Source organism: Aulostomus chinensis, chromosome 14 (genome assembly GCF_037954235.1).
Source record: "Aulostomus chinensis isolate RoL2024-O1b breed Wild chromosome 14, RoL_Achi_v1.0, whole genome shotgun sequence".
Classification (NCBI taxonomy): Eukaryota; Metazoa; Chordata; class Actinopteri; order Syngnathiformes; family Aulostomidae; genus Aulostomus; species Aulostomus chinensis.
In genome coordinates, this window is record NC_141333.1 from 19,197,310 (window position 1) to 19,222,132 (window position 24,823).

At 39.8% G+C, this 24,823-nt stretch overlaps 1 protein-coding gene across 2 annotated transcripts in view; it reads left to right on the top strand.

Annotated features, from left to right (window-relative positions):
* The window catches only part of arhgap39 (Rho GTPase activating protein 39), a 105,728-nt gene that overhangs the window by 49,596 nt on the left and 31,309 nt on the right, over positions 1 to 24,823 (top strand). The window contains exons 1-2 of one of the 2 annotated variants that reach the window (XM_086224311.1): positions 18,656 to 18,720; positions 18,864 to 19,081. Coding sequence is in view for 1 of the 2 variants with exons in the window: in XM_086224310.1 (XP_086080436.1) it covers positions 18,656 to 19,081 (426 nt within the window). In the remaining variant the exon portion in view is untranslated. Of the gene's footprint in view, positions 1 to 18,655; positions 19,082 to 24,823 lie in introns of those variants that run through there. The other variant, XM_086224310.1, reaches the window with a different exon arrangement.

The window sequence follows — 24,823 nt, forward strand, 5'->3', positions numbered from 1 at the left end:
ACTGTGCATGCAGCAGGAGTTCATTTTAAATATATTGATTTAGGTGAATTGTAGACCTTTGTCATGGTATTGAGACAGGTATTTGGGATGGTGTAAATTCTGATTTCTTGACTGCTATATTTGTATTCTGGATTATGCCTTACTTTAAAAATCAGTATGCCCCTACAAAGCAACCGTTCTGTCATCAGCTAAGACAAATAATATTTGTTTGCCAAATTAAGAATCACAAGGAATAGATGTGCAAGTAACAGTTATTTTCATCATTGATGTATTCCCTGGGCGGCACGGTGGTGCAGTGGTCAGCACCGTCGCCTCACAGCAAGAAGGTTCTGGGTTTGAGCCCTGGCTTGGGCTCAGAGTCTTTCTGGGTGGAGTCTCCATGTTCTCCCGCGGGGGTTCTCTCTGGGTACTCTGGCTTCCTACCACTGTCCAAAGACATGCAAATGGAGACGAGGCTGATTGATGATCTAAACTGACCGTAGGTGTGACTGTGAGTGTGAATGGTTGTCTGTCTATATGTGTTGGCCCTGTGATGGACTGGTGACCCGTCCAGGGTAAATCCCGCCGCTCCAGCCCCCCCTGCAACCCTAAACAGGATAAGTGGTAGAAAATGGATGCATGGATCTCCTGATTATTTTCATGATTAATCAGTGAATCACTTTGTCTATAAAATATTGTAACCCAAATCGTAGGCCTGGGCGATATCGACTAAAAATAAAATCTCTGATTTTTTTTCACAAAAAAATTGATTCACGATTTTTTTTATTTTTTTCCCCACCACAGTTAGCTGTTTTTTAGTGTGAGTTTGTCAGTTATAGCGGTCTTGTTCCCCTCGCAAACAGTGGCATTTCTCCCACTTGGCTGGATGCCTCTGTTTTTGATGCTGAAATATGTTTGTTTCTGCTGCCTTTTATTGCAATGGGCTTCAGACAAACTTTGCAGCGTGTAGTCACTTGTTCAACGTCTGCCGCCGCAAACCCAAACCAGTTCCAAACCACTGACTATGCTACAGTACTCCTTTCTTAGAAACAAACTTCTCGCTCTTGTTAGCCATGTTGCTGCTATGCATGTGCAGGAAACAAGGGGGAGGGGTGAGGGGGAAATCTGTGGAAGTTCCTGGGGGACAAAAGGTGCGTTAAAGCAAGAGGAGTAAAAACTTGAATCTTTAAATTTTTTTTAAATCGTCGGCAACAAAAAACTCGAATTAATCGATAAAATCGATATATCGCCCAGGCCTATCAAACCCTGATATTCACTCTAGAATAAGCAATTGTTTTTTACTTGTGCTTGAAAAAATACTGAAACCATTAACTGTCAAAATAGTTACATCTCTCTTTCTAAAAGTAAACCTGGGTAATTTTAGCTAAAATTTCTGTAGTCTCTTGTGTGCTAAACCACTGAACAGAGGTAATAAGGCTAATAGTGATAAGTAAATGCTACCTGTGTAGGCCAGCGTATGTCATGATTGTAGTGTTGGCTGCAAGGTGAGTCACTCGATTGTCTTGTATCGATCACAGTCTAATGATACCACTCCCTAGTCCTGAGGCATTTTACCAGACTGCCCTCTGCTCATGGATGAGTCATGCTGGCTGCTTTCAGTGTGTTATAGACTGTCTTTAGCAATAATGAGTTGGGCTTGAGTCCAAGAGACATTTAGGAGCCCATAGTGAACTCTCTAGGCTCCCTGGTAAAGGAGGGGAGTATTCTTTGCTTTGATACTGGCCAACCGGACACAGGGGTGCAGCTTAACTGCAGCAGCTGCCATTGATTTCAAGCTTATTTGCGCTTCTTGCTATAGTCACAACTGCACTCTCAAATCCTCAGAGGATTAAAAAAAAGTAATAAATAAATAAAAAATCCTCAGAGGACACTTATTAGTTCACATACTCCCAGGTGAAAACATTTTCTATTTACTGTTTCCCAGATGACGAGGCTAATTGGATACTCTAAATTGACTGTAGGTGTGACTGTGAGTGTGAATGGTTGCTTGTCTCTGTGTGTTGGCCCTGCAATGGACTGGCGACCTGTCCAGGGTGAACCCCGCCTCTCACCCATAGCTGCTGGGATAGGCTCCAGCCCCCCCCCCCCCCCCCCCCCACGACCCTTAATAGGAACAAGTGGAAGACGATGGATGGATCCAGATGGAAATTTAGATATATCCTCTTGGATATATGCAGCATTCCATTTGGCCAGCCAGGCTAGTTATTTACATATAGCAGTCATTTCAAGGACTAACTGTGTGGGTAACTGAGTGTGTGTTAAATCAGGTGTGATTCTAGTGGTGCATTTTTTGGGTAGCAATAGTAGCTGTTATAGTTTTTAGCAACTTTATCACAGTTGTAGTATGGATGATATCTAAATCTTAATATCACTTGAGTAATATTAGCAACCAATAATAATAATACTAATAATACATTTTATTTGTAATATCCTTTTAGTCAAAGATCTCAAAGTGCTACAGGTTAAATTTATTCTAAACCCAGGCTAAGCTGACCTACTCTGCTAGTAGTCAGAGCTCTCAACAACTTCCGCCCTGACTGGCTCACACAGATAATCTCTAGTGGAATCAATTATTTGATCAATTACTCTATTCTTGGCTGGATTACATGTTAGTGTCAGTCAGTACAGTCACAATACCGTTGGTGCAACTTTTTGATGAGCATGAAATGTGTGAAAACATACCATCATAAATGAAGCTCTGTGGTTCTACAGAGATACACCAGCCTACAAATTGTACTTCCCAGATGGAAGTGAACCTGCTTGTGTGGTACTGACCTCTGCAAAAATTGCATCATCATTTTTATACATATATGAGTGACAAGAAAATTCATATTGGCCACCAGACATGTAAATAAGAGTAAAATTGCAATACCAGCTAAAGTGTATTTTTTTTGGCATATTGTTTAGCCCAGTGTGTGGAAAATGTTAAACTCTTAACACTTCATGGAGAATTACAGCTTTGGATACTTGCTTATTGCCAGAAGGGTACATTTTCACTGGTAAATCCAGCCTAGAAGTTTTAGAGGAAGATTGAAATCCCCCTCAGGTTCCATAACCATAGCTATGATATCTGATACCAGTGTGCTATGAGGCAGCTCTCCTCCCATCCGTCATATGCAGTCTCCACTGTTTTCCAGGGTTAGGTCAGCATCACTAACATCGTTAGGAAGAGCAGAGGCAGGGGAATGTAATGTGGTAGGCACCATCCCTGAACTGGTTGCAGGTTCACATGTTTAAGCTTTGGATCAGGGCACTGAACTATACACTCAATGCATTATACATGCATCCTTTCTCCCTATCTGTCTCTTTATATCCAAGGAGAGAGGATAAATATGCAAGGATAAACTCTGTGAACTGCGCAACATATTAATGTGGGACACATGTATACGTGTGCGCATGTACGCGAACACACACACACACACACACACACACACACACACACACACACACACACACACACACACTACAGTATAGGATAGTGCCTGGTGTTCCTCCCCTGAATAAGGTAGAAGAGTTCCCCAGCTGATTATTCCTTTTCATTTGCATAATAAATGATGATCTTTTGCAGCAGTGCTGTTGTTTTTCTGGAATCTAAATGAGGGGGTGAGGGGCTGTTTTAAGAGAGAGGAGCAGAGAGGTAAGCTTTATCAGACAGGAGGCACAGCATAACATGACAGAGAGCCAGTGTCAGAGGGCTTTGTTGTCTAATATGAAGTAACATGTTTCAGTGATGCACTGATCTATTGTGCTGATTATTATGATCATACAGTACATTAAATATTGAATATTGACACAAAGATTATAGATCTCTCTTGTTTTACTTATTCTGACCCATTTTACATTCAGTACAATATAAAACATAGTGGAAATGTGTCTTTTACACAATATATGGAGCATATGTACAAGTATATCCAATACGCAAACGGAGTGGTAGGAAATGAGAGAAGCTAATGAATATTCTCTTTGGCCAGAGGCAAGAGAGGAACAGGCAGCACCAGTGTATCTTGAGATAGTATTCAGTTATGATAGTGCACAGTGTGCATGCTTGACCTGCTTCTGTTTCTGTTAGCATGTCAAGTCTTTGTTTTCTTATCAATTACAGAGGCTTTGATGATAAGTGAAACAAACACAAGCACTAAAATGATGACAGAGTTTGCAAATGAGAAAACCATTTATTCACATTATTTAAAGCAGAGGTTCTCCAATTGTGGGGCAAACTGTAGGGGGCATTTTTTTTTGTTTTGTCTGATTTGTAAATGTCCTGACATTTGATGTTCTGTGTGGATCCCAGGAAGAGTAGCTGGTGCCTTGCATGAGCTAATTGGGATTCTAAGATATAATTTTTTAAGTCTGAAATTAATCATCGTCCCCAAATTTTGTGTGTAAAGCTTGAATGACAATTACTGGAAAGGAGTCTTTTCAGACACTAAATTACTTTTAAAGATTTCAGCTTCTGTGGCTGGAGCCAGGTTAGAATAGGAATGTGAGTTTTTGCAACCTGCAGTACAAAGAGTGTTCTTCTTGTTGGGTTCAGTAACTATGGTCTATTTTTTTTTTAAATAAAACTAAAGTTGAATATAAAAATCTGCTTTATGGGATGTACTGCTATAGTAGCATGGGATCATTTTTCAAGTGCTCATTTTGTTCAGTTTCACCCCTAACTAACTAAATATAGTTCTTTGTGTTTTGTTATTATTAAATGTTTGTATGATCAATGTATAGTTTATTACTCTAACAATTATAAAAACCCTTGATCTAAATTACTTTATGTAATGAAAGGTTAAACTTTTACATCTGACAAAACTGTGCAAGAAAGTACATCCATCCATTTTCTTCTACTTATCCTGGACCAACACACATAGAGAGACAACCATTCACACTCACAGTCACACCTACAGTCAATTTAGAGTATCAATCAGCCTCGTCCCCTCTTGATGTCTTTGGACTGTGGGAGGAAGCTGGAGTACCAGAGAGAACCCACACAGGTACAGGGAGAACTCTAGACAGAAAGATCCCACGCCTGAGCTGGGACTTGAACCCGGAACCTTCTTGCTGTGAGGCGACAGTGCTGACCACTGCACCACTGTGTTGCCTGCAATAAAGTCAATACAGTAATATGTTGTTATATTTTTATGATAGTGTTCCAGCCCTTAGTATTGATGTTGTATTGCAAAATATCATGATACATTTGTGGTGTCACCCATGTTAGCAATAGTTCAGATGATGTTAGGGCAGCTGGGGATTCCTGTTCCTGAGACCTGATTGATCGTTTGCCAATCATGATCAGCTGTTTACATTAAAAATATGTGATTGGCATCATTAAAGCTTCATGCTTTTGCATTAATACTTAAACTGCCTCCCACCTTGTTCACTGGAAGGGATTATGTCACGCCATCAAACACAAACATGTCAGCTGTGTGTGAGCATGGTGAGTTTATAAAGCTAGCAATAGAGAAAGGCAAAAGTGTAGATGGAGCATCAGCCCTCTGAAAGCATTCAACACTTCCCACATTAGAGAACACCATTCGCTGGTAAATATATTTACATTTAGCCACCGCAGCCATAAATTCAACCTATAGTCAAGTAGTGGTGTGCTCTATAGGCGTGCACAGTCAACATTATTTGAATAACAGGAGCAAAAACTGGAAAAGAAACAGCATCACTGTTCTCCATGCTGCTTTTACAGCTATCCAAGATTGTAGCTCATTACACAACACCTCAATGCTACTTTGACAATGCCATGCATTTCGTTTCGGTATGTTGACTGCCTTCACGATCACAAAAACAACACCTCATGTCCTCCTAATGGTACCAGCATCAATCAACTATAATTGATGGGTTTACTAAGGTTGAAAATCTGTGCAGTGTGGATTGTGAAAGGGGTACAAATCTTAATGTAGGATACTGATTACATTTCCCTGCTGAACAAATTGACTGACCAACAGCTAAACCAGCTGCTATAACAAGACACAAAACATTATTAGTACTAGCAATAGAGTGGCCAGTGACACACATGGATGATTGTTATTCGTATGGCCACAAAAAAAAAAAAAAGATCAGGGCAACTTTATTTCACCCACAACCTTTTCCAGATAAGTTTCCCAAATAGGTCATCGTCTCCCTCTGGAGTTTCACTTTGTAACTCCCTGGTCATTTTTGATTTACTAGAAATGCTTTCCTAGAGATGATTTGAGGCATTTCTTTAGTTGATACAGAGTTTCGTTCCTCGGTCCTTCCGTCATTGTGAAGCTTACGTCATGTTAGTGTAACCTCAATGTCTTCCTCTTCACACTGCTGTTAAATGCACCGCAGTTGTTTAAGCTGGTGCACCGCTTGTGTACTTTTACTTTAGTTCGTAAAAATAATGTACTGCCAGCATGATGTCTCTGAGTGTGAACCGAAACTCTGTTGTGGCTGCTGAACCTTTACTATTACATAACACCTATTGAATGGGCAAGTGAGTGTGTTTATGCATATTGCAACCATTCATCCAAGTCCCGCTGCCCAAACGAATATACTCCTGACATTTTATTTCACCACACCATCAGATCAGATATAAATCTGAATGTAGCCGTGCACCGGTGCAAGTTTGACAATTCAACAATCGTTTATCATTCAGTTGCCAGTTATTGTCAAATCTCCATTTATTATTTTAGTTCTTATCATGACTGCAAGGATGTATAACTTAGTGTAAATGCATTGTGACAGTAGGGGGGTTATTTCTCCTCTGGCAGCTAGTCCTGCACACAGTCGGATGTTTAGGATTAGAAACATTTGTCACAGCGACTGTATGGATGAATATTCCTATAGGATCAATATTAGTTCACCTACATTGATGAAACAAAAAGCATTTTCTTGTGTATGTGACATAAGTTCTCATTACATTAGGATAGTTCTATCATTAAGATGGTTTGTTAGATCTCTGTAGGACACATTTCCTAAATTAGTGGAGCATCATAGCAGATTCTACCTGTATTTCTTTGATTTCCTCTTGCCTCCACACAATGGGAATTTGCTAAAATTAGACATCAAGTCCATGTGTTAAATTTAGATTTTAATGCTGAAGAAAGAGAATGAGAGAGCTCAACCGTGACATGACTTTTTTTCAATACAAAAAAAAATAGACAAATTTTATACTAGACAAAGCTTTGGCTTTGCGGAGTTAAAAAAAAATAGCACCACTCCGTCATTGCAACCCACATTGTGGTCAAAGTTGGAATTGAAATGCATCGTTCTTCTACCTGTTGACTCTCATGGCAGAAAACACAGGCAGCGCCACTAGGCGGAGTACAGACATTTTTTCAAAAAGGAAAATCTAAATAAGTCTCATTTACACATTTGCACAGATTTACATTTCCTTCATGTCTTGTTCATTAACTCCTCCTGATACGTGTCCTCCAGTATTTGTTTTGATGTTTTTATTCGATGCTTTATTTCTTTATTTGTCGTGCTAATTTTGTTAGAGTCCAGGGCTTCCTTTCGTCACTCACAATACAACATCATGACTCGAAATGTTCCACTGTTTATTTGCATTTGTGCAAAATTCTACTCCTGTACAAAGGTCTGTGGTCTGAGAGGTCACAGTAAAAGTCATGTCTGTCGTTGCTCACTTGATCACTGATACTAATTCAAATTAAATCATATGTTGCATTTATACTGTTGTTCCTTGTGTCAATGATGTTCTTACAGATGTTTCACAATAAAAACCTACCAGCAGCTCAAACTAAATATTCTCCCTAAAAGCATGTTACAATACAGGGACCTCCACTTTTTTAGGCCTCAACCCTCAATTGTTAAATCATATATTTAGTGCACACAGGATGTTAACAAAGAGGATATAGAATATTGATTTCATATATAGGGCTGCACGGTGGTGCAGTGGTCAGCACTGTGGCCTCACAGCAAGAAGGTTCTGGGTTCGAGTCCCGGGTCGGGCGCGGGATCTTTCTGTGTGGAGTCTCCATGTTCTCCCTGTGCCTGCGTGGGCTCTCTCTGGTACTCCAGCTTCCTCCCACCGTCCATGCAATTTGGGGACGAGGCTGATTGATTCTCTAAATTGACTGTAGGTGTGACTGTGAGTGTGAATGGTTGTTCTTCTCTGTATGTTGGCCCTGCGATGGACTGGCGACCTGTCCAGGGTGAACCCCGCCTCTTGCCCGTAGATGCTGGGATAGGCTCCAGCCCCCCCGCGACCCTTAGTAGTAAGGAATAAGCGGAAGATGACGATGGATGGATTGATTTCATATATATCTGATACAGGATGATGACAGTCTCATAAAATATTCTTTTAATAATTTCAGTATTTGAAAAGTGTGACTCTTACTTCACTCTCATTTATGTTGTGGTAATGTCAGCAGGATAACCTAAAAACAATGTGACTGATGTTGTGTAAACTTTGGTGGTAGGGAACCAGTTCAATTTTGGTTGGCAGGTTAGTAATATTGAATGACTGTCTTAATACACACAAACCCTTTTAGGATGCTTCTGTAATTGTAACTGTATTGCTACTTTTTTAACATTGACTAACCTGAGGGTTTGCCTCATGCAAATATTTGATTGATTTTGAGGCATTATTATCATCTTTACTTTCTCCTTTTCTGCTCCGGTCTTCTTTTTTCCACTATCCATTGTTAAGCTCCACCTGAGTAGTATACAGTAATGACAACAGCTTTTCCATGTCAGTGTCTACCCTACTGCATGGGAGTTTAAAAGCTTCGATCTGCACATCTGAGGGGGGATGTGCTGTGTTCTGCCTCTTAGAAATACACAGCCAAATGCAGGACTAGATGGTATTTTGTTCCTGAGAGTTCTGCTGCTTTAGTGATACAAATCCCAAGGGGTCTGGTGGTTTTACCAGTGTATGCCAGTCCACATTTGCATTTGAAAATTAAATGTCATTGGCAGTAGAACATAAAATTACACCTCTGAGGTATTTTTCTCCTGTGTATAAATGGTTGAACAAGTTAGTTAATTGTTACCAATGGCCACGCGGGTCATTTTAAGAGGGAGCTTCACCACCACCTCCACCCCTCATCTGTCCTTGTCCAAGTCCCTCATCCTATTCATACCTTATTAAAGTGTTGTCTTACTGCTCAGCTGTCTCCAAGCAACAGTGTCACAGTGATTTTAATGGGAGAAATGCTCTGGCAGAGGAGCTGCAGCCTGACCTTCTTAATAAGAGGGAAGAGGAGCAGTCAGTGCTGCCAGTGTTTCTCCCCCATGTTGATTTATGGCAGTCAATGTCATACAGCAGCTTGAAGCTGGTGGTGGCTCTGGCCAGACTCTCTGCTTCTTCTTACAGCTGAACTCAAGCTGGTTAGAACTGAATCCGAGCAATATGACTTGATCTTCTACTTTTCTTACGGGCAAACATCAGATAGAAGGAACTCTTTTTGTTAATAATACCCTTAACCAGTAATGAAACCATTATTCACATGATAATTAGCACAGAATTCACAGCACTTCCCACAATTGGGTTTAATGAAAATCACAAGGGGTTTCTCAATGATCACTGTCCATCGATTGAACTCATCAGGTCTTTCCAATTTGATGTTTTTTGACATTTGTAAGTAATTTTTGGCTGGCCCTGAAGGGAGCCGGCCCTAGAAATGTGAAAAAGGTTTAGTGATTGAGTCAGTAAGTCCCCATTAATGAAACATGCATGAGTGAAGTAGCAGAACAATTCACACTCTGGACCTGAAGGTGGTAATGGCAAACTAGACACATCGCAGATGTCCTCTAGGATAGCTAGTGAAGGACAACCTTTTTACCACAGCTTTAACAGAGATATTCAAGTGGGAAAAAAATTTCACAAGCTGTTGGGCCTGCCTGGGGCTGTTGTCAACAGGGAGCATAATAGCAATCTCCACTGGTGACACTGATGTTTTGCTGCTGAGAAGTAGCCTTGTTTCAGTTTTGACATGTGTGAATTATGTTGAGGTTTACTGCTGGCTCAATTGTCTCAGTAGTCAAACATGGAATAATGTGAGTGGAATAATGTCAATGATGTGATGCTCTTGTGAGTCGGGACAGCTAAGCTAACTAGCAAACTACCCACCAGCAACAGTGACTGCGCAGAGCGAACTTTTAATGGCCAACTGCTTGACATAAGGTCGGCAAATTGTAAGCACCATCTAGATATAATGACCACAGATTAAATATATTATCACCTGTCTTCCTGCTTAATAAATGCTTGAACTGGACATAAGCAATGGTGGAACATCAACAGCAACCAATTCACAGTTCACAGGGTGCTTAATGAAAAGCACCGAGTGTTCCAACTCACACGAATGACACAAATAAAAACAAGTAATCCAGCAACTAAAACTCACATCAACTTTACTGTTCAGACAGGGAACCGGTGTCAATACATTTTGACAACTAAATAGTTATTGTTGACCATTTATTCCAACTGGATTATGATTCGATCCCCTAAATTCTTCAGAAAACAGAGGTAATCCATTACTCAGAGTGTTAACTTTTTCTCTTGCTTTACTGATGATTTTTTGGGTTGTCACCTGATATTAAGACTTTTTTTTTTGTTCCTGTGTGTCTCTAACATAAGTTGAGTGAGAAAAAGGCATGTAGATGGTAATGATCAATGATTTTGGTGCAACCATTTACATTGCAGACAAAAAAAAAAGACTAATTATTTGGTGGATTTGCTGTGTTCAGGACAGTGGTTAACAGCCTGTAGCTACTGTGGCACTCAGCAGTGAAATGTAACTCTGAAAGCCCTTAATTGAAGCTAATTGATGTGACGTTATTTACAAGTTGTTAAGTTTTCAGTCCACATTAATAGTTTTCCGTGTGTGCTGTCAATGTTTCTGCAGAAGGAGAGGGCTCGCCAGTTAAACTGGGTCATTTGGAGCACCAACAAATCAACCAATTATGGCCAATTAATCCCACTCTCTCCACTCAGGATCTCTCTATTTAACTGGCCCGTTCTGCTCCGTTTGATATGTATTCATTGTGACAGCTGATGTACCATTTAGTTCTCCCTCTCTCTCTCTCTCTCTCTCTCTCTCTCTCTCTCTCTCTCTCTCTCTCTCTCTCTCTCATAGCACAAGAACCACACCTGGCTGTCTGTGTTGTTTATATTTCACTTTAATTCAACAGATTAAATGGCTTGATGAAGAAACTTAATTCTCCTCTCTCTTTGTGAGGCTATTCAGGCATGTCAGCTTGTCATAGGAATAAATCCATAGTCATAAAAGCCTTAGGTTTAGGTCACCTGGATTAACTGTTCCCATCCTGAACTATACAGCAAACAATCGGTGTCCGATGTGCACTGATATTTTCACTATATAAGCAGGTGCGTCATTGGTATGAAAAACGTCCCTCTGCTGCTGTGCATTAGCTGTCAGGAGTGTGGTCAAAGCTGAGTGTTCCCTCTCAGCCAGAGGAAGAGGAGTGGATGGAGCTGTTAAGCTTTACTGTCAATACTGCTTAGAGCTGAGTAGATTGAGCAGGTATTTACTTGTCGTCTCATCAGTGCAGAATGGGGTTGCTTATGTTGCTTCTGTCGGAAGTGCAAGTTTCACTGTGTGTAATGATGCATCATCAGTGACGTTTGTGAACTAGAAGATGGTTTTCACATTTATTCATTCATTTACACCTCACGCATAAAAATAGAAAAACACTGTCCAGCAGTGGATCTTTGAAGATAACATTTACATATTCATACACAGGATAGATACAACTAATTGGAAGGATTTCAATATTTTATAAGTCTTGAAATACATGTGGAGGGAGTTTTTTTTAAATACCTTCACTCCGCTGAGCGTGGTCAGAAACATAGGAGGTTCTTCACTCGTAAAAAAATGCCTGGATTGAAGAGTACAGCGTTAATTTGCAAAGACATTTCAGCCAGTTAAATTTTATTTTTCATCAAGTAACTGTCTCACGTCACATTCATGACAGCTGCACTGGCAGCATTATCTAGTGAAAAGGACAGCCAGTCCCAGCTGCTGTAACTAAATTTTTTCTTCCTGGTTTTTTTTTTGGGGGGGGGGGGGGGGGCGTAGCACGATCCTCCCAATGCCACGTCCTCCTGGTGAAACTTCTTGTGTTTAGGTGAGAATAGGCAGCTGATGATTTCATATGTGATGGAGAATGCATGTGTTAATCCCCAGAGCTGCAGAGGTGATAAAACAATGACCGGTTATGCATGATGGGGTGAATTGGCCCCCCGCTTGTTAAGGATATGAGCTGAAGAATGGAGTATGTGCTTTCACAAGAATGTGAGAATGTGCCTTCATGCTAAAATGTACTGTTGTCAAGACAAACATTCTCCAAAAGACCAGAAAAAAATCACTGGATTTTTTGTTAGTCACTTTTGACATTTAATGTCGTTAAGTCACGCAAAGTAACTAAGTTGGCAGTGCTTATGTTTTTTGTTTTTTAATGATTTGTTTTCTTGAAATTGCTGTCTTTTGCAACTTGAAGGTCTGATCTTGCACTGTCCTCAGTATGCCTGTTGTTGTCTAACAACTGTGTGATTGTATGAGATATTCATTGAAATTGTCTGCCTGAGCAGCAGTGGAATTGCATTTTTCTGTTGATCTTGTGTGTTTTTCTACTTCCTACATAGTGAGGAACAGAATAAGCTTTTAACTACAGAGTGAGGACATTTTAGTTGATCCTCATAACCATCCATCCATTTTCTTCCACTTATCCTGTTAAGGGTCGCAAGGGGGCTGGAGCCTATCCCAGCAGCCTTCCGGCGAGAGGCGGGGTTCACCCTGGATGGGTCATCTGTCCATCGCAGGGACATATATAGACAGACAACCATTCACACTCACAGCCGTGCTTACAGTCAGTTTAGAGTATCAATCAGCCTCTTCCTCTCTTGATGTCTTTGGACTGTGGGAGGAAGCTGGAATACCTGGAGAGAACCCACGCAGGCACAGGGAGAACATGCAAGGTTATTTGAAGGTCAAAACTTGGTTTAGGTTTGGAGTTAGATTAAGGTGATGGTTAGGTTTCAGGTCCAGTTAGGTATTTAGATGTGATGGTTAAGATTAGATGCCTTATATCAGTGACGGTCCTCACAAAGATATAAGTACAATGGTGTATTTATGTTTGTGTGTGTGTGTGTGTGTGTGTGTGTGTGTAAGAGAGAGAGAGAGAGAGCGAGAGAGAATGTGTGTTTGTTTCTTTGTTTTGCCTTCTCATTGTCCTCATGCACAGGTATGATAATATGTGGAGGCAAAAGGTCAGAAGCATAGTATGTGAAGTGCAGTGGGAGATTTGGCCTTTGTGCTTCAACTGTGGGTTTGTGTTCAAGGGGATAGTTCACCTGAAAATTTTGTGGCAAGTTGGGTGAAGTTTTTAGCCCACAAAAAATTAGTGGATTTTCACATGAAAGAGCATAGCAGTAATCCAAACAACTGACTGGCGACCATTTTTCATGTGTCAGAAAAATATAAGATAAGATCATAAAATACTAGTCTGAAGTAATCCAATTGTCCTGAAGGCTCTAAAGGTTGTTGAAAATGTCACTAACGCTGTGTCTCCAGCAACCAGGAATATCGGAAATCAGTGCATTGAGAGAAGTTAGGCAGCCTGTCTAACCGTGTACACAGCTACTCTTTGCCATTTAGGTATACCCATTATGGCCTCCTTTGTATACTGGCTATCTCAGCACGAGTTGATGAGTCAGGCTGGGTGAAATTGTGGTACTGATGCTGCCTTGGCTGTGTTGTGTTCTGTTCATTTTAGAAGAAATGCGTTTCTCCTTTGTACTATATCCATAAATCCATAAATACCAACTTGGCGCCGGCTTCATTAATAATCTTGTATGTAAAATTTCAGTTTGATTGAAAAGATGCACACATTCATCTGCTGGATCGTCTTTCTCAGCGTCAGTTCCACTGGAGTCGTAGATGTGAGTTCTCTGCTGTCAAAATGAAGGTCGGTTGACATCCAAGAACAACTGAAATATGTTTTATTGCAGTTACAAATATTAATTGCAGGTGAAAACCTACGGAGCACCAGTGGCATGAATATTTATACAGCAGATTGTCAGACAGAAAATGAGATGTGTCTAAACTCTCCATTCTGCTCCATATATTCTTCTCACTCTGTCACTTAAGGCTTCTCCCCTTTATAATTACTCGCTCTTATTAAGGGTAGGACCGCAAATAAAAGACCATTAACCTTCGTTGAATTACTGCATCTTTAAGTAACAGTAATTTGACTGACTGAAAATGGTAACTGTAAATTAAGATTAACTGCAAGTAGTTTAGCAACAAAAGTAGAGCTGGTCTTTATATGATGTGTTACATCCACATTAACCTTGTGCAGTGTCTCCTGTGTTTTAGAGGTCAGTTCATCCTTGATGCTCTAGATTCTGTCGTCACGCTCTGTATTTGCTCGTATGAAGAATTCCCTGAAGTATGTGTTCAAGTGTTTTCTATTTCATTATAATACACACACTCTAATAATAAATATAGTCACTTGATTTGTTCAGTTAATTCCTGTTATCAATCATGGTGAAGATCATTATATTTTTATATCCATCACATACGATACTTTCTTATACAGCCAGCAGTTTATCAACTCTTTCAGAACACACTTATAAATAGCAAACAACTCAAAAAGTGCCTGTGTAAATTTTCTTCTTCATAGAGTGCATTTTGTTTAATATCCTTTTTCTTTTTTTAAATTGAGTCACACCTTGAGTTTTAATAATTCCCATCACAAGACCAAAACAAAAAGTATCCCTTTTCCCATCAAATTAATGCGGGTTCTTAGACATGGTGGCATTGACATTGTTGTTGATTAATCTCCTAGACCATAGAAGCAGCTGAGTTTTGGCCTGTCAAGAAATGGTCAACCTTATAGAAAGTCATCTTTTTAGTCGATCAATTGGTGCAGAATATGGCTGATGGTCACTGATGATTGCAGGGGCACTGCTGGTCACCCCAGGTGCATTAGTATTCCAGGAGGTGAGAGTGTCTTATGTAGGCATCCATCTCTAACGCCGGGTCATTAGCTTGGTGAGGGGTGCCATCGTTATCTTCCATAAGTAAGGTCATGGTTTTGCTCTGGTGGCAGGGTACAACTGCAACCTGCTCACGTGGCTTTGATTGACATGCAGGCTGTTTTTTTCTGTCCTTGCTGCAAACTTGTAACTGTAAATGATAGGATTAGTGGGACACAGTTCCTAACAGTTGTTTAAGAGTAAACATTTGACAGAGATATTGCTCTGATGTACATTTTTCCTTGTATATGTCATATTGGCCAGTGTATAGAATGTTAGAATTTTTTTTTTTTTTAATTTTGTTTCCCCTTAAGTAACTCTCTGTCAGAAGCTGAAGTTAGTGGGATTGAGTGTGTATGTATGTATATATCTATATATATGTATGTATGTATGTATGTATGTATGTGTGTGTGTGTATATATGTATGTATATGTGTATGTATATATATATGTGTGTGTGTGTGTGTGTGTGTGTGTGTGTATGTATATATATATATATATATATATATATATATATATATATATATATATATAAAATGTGTGTGTATTAATTGTGTATGGACATAAGTAGAGGGGAATCAACACAGTATCACTTCAGTTGGGTTGCTTTAGAGACATTTTCCAAAAATGAGTGGTGTTTCCACCGTATGGCTCCCCCTCTCCTGTTGGTGCATCCCCCTCTGCTAAACTCAAATGAACTAACGTACAGTGCAGGTACCTACCTACCTACTCCGTGCCTGCTCAGTAGTTTTTCATTGACATGTTACCCATCAACAACAGCTCTGAAGGTTTCAAGTGTGCACCAGAACAAAGTCTCTCAGTGTGTTTGTGTTCCTGTGCACATTGGTGTGTAGGTGTGGGTGAGTCATATTAAAAACCTTTTCCTGGAACACAAACAGCTGCATTAAAGCCAAAGACAGATGAGAATGTGTGTGTGTGGGCAAAAGCAGGAGCTATTTTATCGCTCATAATAGTGCTAGCTCTGTGTAATCCCTTTGCAATTTAGTCAAGTTGTGTCCCATTAATAACCCTGCTGTTCACTTTTATCTTCAATAACTTCTGTTATTGAACAAAAAATATTTGCTCTTTTGGCCTGAGTTATAGGAGTGTTCAGTTTTTAATGAGACGCTTCTGCAGCACAGTGAATTGTGTGGGTTGTACTGTTGAGTAATTAGTGTTGGGGATAAAATAATTTAAGCATAACCAATACAGTAAGTGACCAGTCACATAGAGGTATTGATGTTTCTGCTGTTTGACAGCTTCCAGGAATGGTTGTTTCCTGCAAAAAATGAAGCATCTGCTGCTGCAGTTGTCCAGAGACAACTGCGGAAGTCAGGTACATCATTAACATCTTAAGCACTCAGCCCTTTAAAGCAGGATGTACTTACTGATATTTCCTTGAAACCATCACTGTTATCAGGCTTGATGTATCATTTCTCATTTGCGCAATCTGCCTTTATATTTTGTTTTTTGAAAAATGTTTGCCCTTTATTGGTTAGCTACTGTGTATATAAGGCGTCATGCTTTAAAATGCTTTGAAATGCTGCCTTCATGATGACAGCAGTGTGTTTGAGGGAAGCAGAGTGGTACCACAAATGTGTGGATCAATGGGAAACTAGTGCTCTTTTCGAGGTGGGGCTCTGTTGAAATGACTTCAAAGTAGTTATCTAATCACTTATGATTGAATAAAAGTTGGACCTCTTGTGTCTGTGTGTGTATCCTGTGTTTTAGGGTTGAGGGATATGATGCATACTGTGTGATGGTAGAAATGTATTCACTGGTAGATATTGGGTTACCACTGCAGTTTTCACTGCAGGAGCTTCAGTATGTCCTCACATGATCTTGTGGTTTGACAAATCCAATTTGTAAGATAATGTGATTCTGGCTGATACGGACCAGGAGAGTGAAATTATAGATACAGAGCAGGTGAAGGCATTACAACCAATTCAAGATAAGGTAGAAGAACTTGTTGCTAGTCATTTGTCTTTTTTGAAATCTGATAAAATACTTGATCGAATTGTAAGAGCAATTAATGTATCATGACATACACAGTTTTCAGTACAGTGGGAAACTCACAAATTCCCTCTTTTTTAATCTTTGCGGAAGGTTTGGTACTTAAAAATATATTTGTTTGAAAGAGATGCAAAGCTGCCAATATTGTTACAAACTCCTGCAACTAATATAAAGCCAAAGTGCATTCATGTGTGCTGATAAAAACATACATTTGATATACAAAACTGAAGAAGACTCATTCTGAAAATTTGTGCAAACACATGTGGTGTTAAACTCCTTGGATGATAAGTTAGAAAATTTTGGCCACAGAGTGAATGGTGGGTGACAGAACAGTTGGACACTGAACACACAACAACATCCATCCATCCATTTTCTTCTGCTTATTCCTGTTAATGGTTGCGGGGGGCCTGGAGCCTATCCCAGGGGCTACAGGCGCGAGGCGGGGTTCACCCTGGACAGGTCGCACACAACAACAGTGCAAGGGTTTTGGGGGTTTTTTTTGTTTTGGTTTTTTTACTGAATTTAATCTCCAGACATATAGCTGCCACATTTTTTGCTGTAATGACAATGTTGAAAATATACTAGTCTGCTTGAGTGTTGTCATATGTTCTTAAATATTACTTATCAGATGACACTGAGTCGGATTTTATTTTTTTTGTAGGTGTAGACTGTTGATTTACAAGGTATGTAGCAAACTGAGGTAACTCTGGAACCAGCTGACTTTGGCAAAATAGTTCTTAATCTAAATTCTTTGTTGTTCAAAAGTAATGAAGTGATCACTTTTTATTCTGAAATTAATAAACATTTAAATGGGAGAATGTGACTCGATGTCTTGATATACCAGAGAGAGGACATGTCAACTGAGTTGTATGAAATGGAACTAGACATCACAAAAAAACACTTTGAAATCTTAATTTATTTTCCAAAGCATCCAGACTGAGACAAATCTGGAGAAATGTGATTGGTACTAGTTCCAGACAGGAAGTAATGTGTGATTTCTCATCATTTAGTGTGTGACGTCCCATTATTTTCATATCTTATCGCTTGTGTGTTCAAGACTAGAGGGACAGACATCTTTGAAGACTCTCCATATGTAACACTCAGGCAGGATTTTTAAACTTCTGTAGTGTGTGCCTATCTGAAGGACTGTGAATAATTAGAATTTGAAAATATAACTTTTAGAGAAATTAAAGTGTTATTAGCAGAGTGCTGAGTGTGATATGCTATCGGTGTAGTTTTGCTGCTGGTGGAAACATAGGCTGTGATTTATTTACCAAGATAATTGATGGACTGTTGAGTTTGCACTAACTGCAACATTGAGCTAGCCAGGTTCATGTAGGACATACCTAACTCATAGGGGAATTAAGAAATAAAAGCCTTATTCTTTGTGGAATTGAAGTAAAGGAAGACCTGGGTGCTATGAGAATGCTGGGTAGGAGTTAAGTGCTGCTGCAGCAGATTATCTCCATATGCAAGTTGATTAAAAAGAAAGCCTAAACTGAGGGCATCAGTGTTCTCCATTCAGCCACAGAGCTTGATTAAATGTATAATCACAGTATGGTACTTGAGGGGACACTGCCATGATTTAATCATTGTCTTAATCATATAACAGTTTTGGATGAACACAGAAAACTGACTCTGACCTCTCCTCCTGCAGGTTGGAGTGGGTGGAGATCATTGAGCCTCGCACCCGGGAGCGTATGTATGCCAACCTGCTAACAGGTGAGTGTGTGTGGGACCCTCCGCAAGGTGTTCGCATCAAGCGGACGGGTGACAACCAGTGGTGGGAGCTGTTTGACCCCAACACCTCAAGGTTCTACTACTACAATGCCTCTACCCAACGCACTGTGTGGCACCGGCCTCAGGGCTGTGACATCATCCCCTTGGCGAAGCTGCAGACGCTGAAGCAGCACACAGATGCCACCAACCCCCGTCCTGCAGGTGGAGGAGGAGGCGGTGGTGGGAGAGCTTCAGCTGACAACAGCCCAGGACGCAATAGCGGAGTTAGTCGAGAGGGAAGCACCTCCTCCTCACTCGACCAGGAACTATCTGACAAGCAGGGTAGCAAAGAGGATGCAGACAGGTAAGAACATACTGTGTGTTGAGTCACATAACAGAAAGTAGATGAGAAGGCACTGGAGAAGACATAATAATGGTTTAGTGAGTAAAACCTTCATACAAATACATTTTTGAGAATGTCATTTAAAGGTGAACTTAGCCTTGTTGCATGATTTCAGCGCAATTTAATTTTTGTCAAAAATGGAAATCTGCCCTTGGCCTGCTTGCTGCCTGCCCCCTGAATACACTATGAAAAAGTCTGGTCTCTGGAGACAACACAGGGCTCACAAAGGACGAACAAACACTGAGTGCTCAGGATGTGCACATGAACATAACAAACCATGTTCCAGCCAATCACCGACAAGATGGTTGGGGATGGAGGGGTTGGTGCGCGTGCATACTTTGGGGAACAAGCAGAGTTGATTGAGTAGCATAGTAGCTATGACACTAGTAAGCCATTTTTCAATGTAATAGTTTGTTATTCCTTACTCTATAGGTCCTAGTTAGCAGTAGCATCTATTCCAGGAAGGACAAATTCTACAAGAAGTGTCTCTTTCGCATAAGCTCATGAAATAATTTTCAATATATTAGCAGTAACTCATAACCTAACAAAATAATTTTAGCTATAAGCCAGGGTACCTAGAGAAAACCCACAAAGTCACATGGAGATCATGCAAACACTGGACAGGAAGGCCCCAGCCAGCCAGCAGATTCAAACCCAGAACCTTATGCTGTGAGGTGACAGTGCTAACCACTGCACCAGTGTGCTGCCTAATGCTCAGGTATTTATCGAAAAAAGTATACTATAGTACAGCATTTTCTTATGACTCAAACAGTCCTCACTGATAGTGGATAGGAGGTAGTACTACCCCATTTTCTATGCCAGCTGTAGTTTAACATGGTCAGATGGAGACTGTCTGCTTTCTCCTTCTGACTCTATCACTGTCCATAGCCTTCCCTCCTCTCACCTTCAGAGCCTCCTGCTGCTCAGTTTGATCTCTGTCTGCCTCACCCCCAGTACCCCATCATCTCTCTGTGTAACAAGGCTAGGTTGGCTGTAATCTGCTGCAGTCTGCCGTGAGTGGTGGATATGGCTGGGGTCACAGTGTCCTGTAAATGTCTTCTCTGCCTCAGTAGCAGGACATAACACACACACACACACACACACACACACACACACACACACACACACACACACACACACACAGTGTGCATAGTATGCACAGTGCACAGTGTGCAAGTCCCCTAGCTACTCACATTATGTAGACCGACTGAGCAGCATATCACTGCTTTTAGAAACAGTTATAGACTCTTGCTTAATGCTGCTCATGGAGGACGTGTAGTGACACAGAGTAATCAAGCCAACGAGCTGCTGACAGACCCAGAAACTACAATGTTCACCTTACAAAAGTGTTGTGTGAATTAATATAAAAATGATTTAGATATACATTGTATGGCAATCTGCCTTTTATACTCAAATATTTATGGTTAAGTATAAGCTTGATGGTGGTACTAGAGGTCAGAGTTTACCAAACACTTTAGAAATCAAAAAGTACTTTTGATTTTTATTGATAATATCATTTAGAAGCAACATCACGTTTACCAATCATTTGACCAACCATTCAGAGGAATATAGCTCTTCTTTTACAAGTGACTTAGTATGAAATAATAATAGTAATACATGTGCTGGCTTGCTAACCAGCTAATGTTACACCTGAGTTTGAAGCATTTTTGCAACCATTTTCCTGTTCATTATCAATGTTTCATAACGGCAAAACAGCAGTCATAACAGCTCAATATGACAGTGGTTCATGAGCACAAGCATGCCTCCAAAACATAATTCTTACAATGTAGGGGTGGTGGAGGACAACATATTTTCACTGAGTCATCACAGAACAAACCCCCCCCGGTTTGTGCGTCTGTGCATTTGTCCAACATGAGCAGAGTAACACCATTTATTAACTGTTCAATACAAATAGAGAAGGAGAATTAGCAAATGATGGCAGGTGGAAGTCCAGCAGTGGATTTAACGTGGAGGCTGTGTGTCAGCATTCACTCTCTCCAGAGAGCATCTTCAGCCAGTTAGAGAGCAGAACAGGCAGTTTGTCATAAACCACACAGCTTCCTCGCTGACAAATAGGAGCAATTGACCTCTAGATAGCTCTACCTCTGCACACACCAAGGAACTTATTAAAGAGAGGGATTGAGGCTAGGAGAGACAGATGGATTGAAAGAAGCTAGCAAGAGGAGAGGGCATGGCCCAGATGAATCGAGGAGGAAAAAATAAAGAGTAAAAGTTGTTTGTTTTCTCGCTCTGTATTTTTGTCCTGCATTAATCAATGTCTGAATCATTTTTCTGGGTAGATCTTTACAAAATGTAGACAGCGTTTCAAGGAGCAGAGAAAAAAAGATGTGCAAAGATATACCCTCCTAGAGATCTACTACAGAAACACTGAAGCACGCAGTGCTAGCTCCCCCGATTAGGTTTATTGTCTACTGTGGTATAGATGTTGGTTCATGGCACTCTATCACAACCTTCATTTGCCTTTTCCAATCATTCTTCTCACACGCATCTCAAGACACAGATACTTCAATCATAATAACCGCTATGTAAGAAGGGATACACAATATATATATATATATATATATATATATATATATATATATATATATATATATATATATATTTATATATATATGTATGTGTATATATATATGTATGTGTATATATATATATATGTATGTGTATATATATATGTATGTGTATATATGTATATATATGTATATATGTATATGTATGTATGTGTATATATATGTATATGTATGTATGTATGTATATATATGTATATATATGTATGTATATATATGTATATATATGTGTGTGTGTATATATATGTATATGTATATATATATATATATATATTGTTTCACACTTAATTCACACTGTCAAGAGTATAACTGTGACTTCACAAGTATTTGCAAACTGCAAGAATATTTCCCCCTCTGACTGTGTTTACACTTTTTGCACCGAAAAGCCAAGTTACAATTGGCTTTCGCGAGTAAGCTGACTTCTTAAAATGTAAATGAAGAAACTCCTTTCTGTGTTGGATCTTACCTTGACAATTATCCACTTACAGGGATGATTTGTTAGCACACAAACAAGCTAGCGCCAGATTATCTTGGCTCACGACAGCACTTCATTTCTCAAGAGGTACTAGTGTCTGGAACTGCATAATAATGGAACTGCATCTACAGTATATACCCAAGAATAGCCTGTGTGGCACAGCACCAGAGACAAGTTGACAAGGATGCTGCCTGTAGTGTTTACTTCTTATAGTAGTAATAATATCATCCTCTTTTCATAAAATTACAACTTTGTTCTCATAACATTCTGACTACTTTTTCTTTCCTGTAATAGGTTTTTTTTCTTGTAAGATTAATTCCTACAGTCTGAAAAAGTATGTATGTATTTATTTATTTATTATGTGGCCCTGCCACTTTGTCGTAGTCTGACAACACTCGACTTTTACTTGTCGCATTATCTTGGCCAAAAGGCTTCACAATAGATTTATTGTGAAATCTTTGGGAAATTTTAGGAATCACATTTCAGGATCACATTTTAGGATCACGTCGTGATCTCACGATCGCCTATATCAGAAAGTAGAAGATAGGCAAATATACCATTCACTTCTATTTAATTTTAATTCTAAAATTTCTTTTAACCACCCTGCATTATTGTTCGCTTTTTTTTCTTTGCTTTTGTTTTGTTTTTGTTTTTTTTACGAAAGTCATGTAATATCCTGTAATTGGTGAGGTCCCTGCATAAGCCCCCCTAGGGTTTCTGACCTCTCCAGCACAACAACTACAAGTTATCTTTCCTTTGGAAAGAACTATGTATACTATGAATAATTATATGTTCAGTTGTGCAAATCAAATAAATCAAAAAAAAAAAAAATTCAGCTGCCCTTAAAGGTAACACTACTCCACCAAGTTCAATGAAAATCTGATCAGTCAGATTTATCTTTAAGTTTGCTTATTGTGTTCTTTTTAAAATTAATTACAGGCAGAACACAAGCGTAATGAAAGGGGAATTTTGCAACAAATCCTAAGTAGCAAACCCTCACCTATGGTTTAGGAATGTGAACCAGCTCGATACTGGGGCTATATCACGTGTTGTAATTAACACGATATTGACAGCCATTTTTTCTGGCTCAAGCCTAATAGACATCTCTACAAGTATGCACCCCCATTGGTTTGGAATGTGGAACATGAACCCCTTGTCTTTTCAAATTACCTACAAATTATAACTTTAAGCCTGCCTTGGATATGTTGCTGTAGCCTGCAGACAGTTGTCTTGTGTTTTTCATCTTCTAAGATGAGATTCTCGGTGTCACACTCATGGGGGAATTGTTGGGTCTCTGTGAATTTATAATGACTGTAGTCTAGACCTGCTCTATGTGAAAAGTGCCGTGGGACAACCTCTGTTATGAATTGGTGGTATATAAATACAATGGAATTGAATCACAGCCGGAACACGACACAGCTCCCCCCTGTGGGATCCAGCAATTATGTTCTCCAGTACAGTGGATCTCTCTCACTAAGCCCCTCCATTGTAATTCAATAGACATAAATAAACCTGACCATAACAACTCTAAAGTGCTGTCATAGGTAACTTGACTTGTTTCTGTTTACAGAATCCAAGACTTCTTCAGTTCTAACTGACTGGTGGGGGAGTTGCAGGCTTTAAACCCTGTGTGGGAGTGAACGCCTTGTTTAGTTGTTGATGTCAATTTAAGCTTTTGGATTCAGAGTCAGTAGGGGTTCATGAGAGTTTTTGACCCAACCAATATTCATGTGGGTTGTTTAAGAATATTAATATTCACCCTGATGTGATCAGATCACTAGTCATCAGCTCCCTTGAGTGTGTTCACTCTTGGCTTTAACGTATCTCTCAACATGCATCTCCTGTGTTTGGATGTCACTTACCTGCATGGTATGTAAATAAACACATGCAGTACTTCAGTGTGCATGATTTTTAATCAACATATGTAACCCCAGCAAATTCTAGTTATTACAAGTAGCATAGGCAAGTATGTTGTTCAGAGATGAAACATGTTTTTTTGCTGCTGTGGATCATGTAGATCAACACATTCCCTGGAGTCTGTCACTGAAATCTTTAACACTCAAGGAATTATCATCTTGGTTTGGATAGTGTCTAGTGTTTGCGTGGGGAGAAAGAGACCAAGGGAGCGAGTGAGAGGTATCAGCTAATCTTAGGATATATTTAGTGTCTGCTCACCTGGTATTAAGGCTAACCACTTGTGATTGAATCACTCAGGATGGATCTTAATACCAGGTGTGCACAAGAACTAATATGTCCTCTGTTAACATCCTTGTAATGTTTCTTGTGAAATTGGCTTGAAAATTTTTGGAATCATCTGGAAAATGATGAAAATGTATTCTGTCCTTGTTGTAATGCAACTGCATTTGAGTTCTACACTAGAGAGACCTCTCAGTTTCCCGCCCCTCCCTCCTTTAACATCACCTGTCTCGGTCACATGTAAATTGCCTTCCCTGCAGAGCAGCATGCGTATCTGCCTGACCTGCCTCCATCGGGGGTAACAGTATTGAAAAGCTGCTGCATGTCATACTGATGCCAAAGGTGCCTTTCAATATCAATAGTAGATGTGAGCGGCTTGACAAAATGTGGCCCTGTAATGAGAAGGGATTGTTGTTTATTGACATAGTGGGATGAGACGGCGATGTG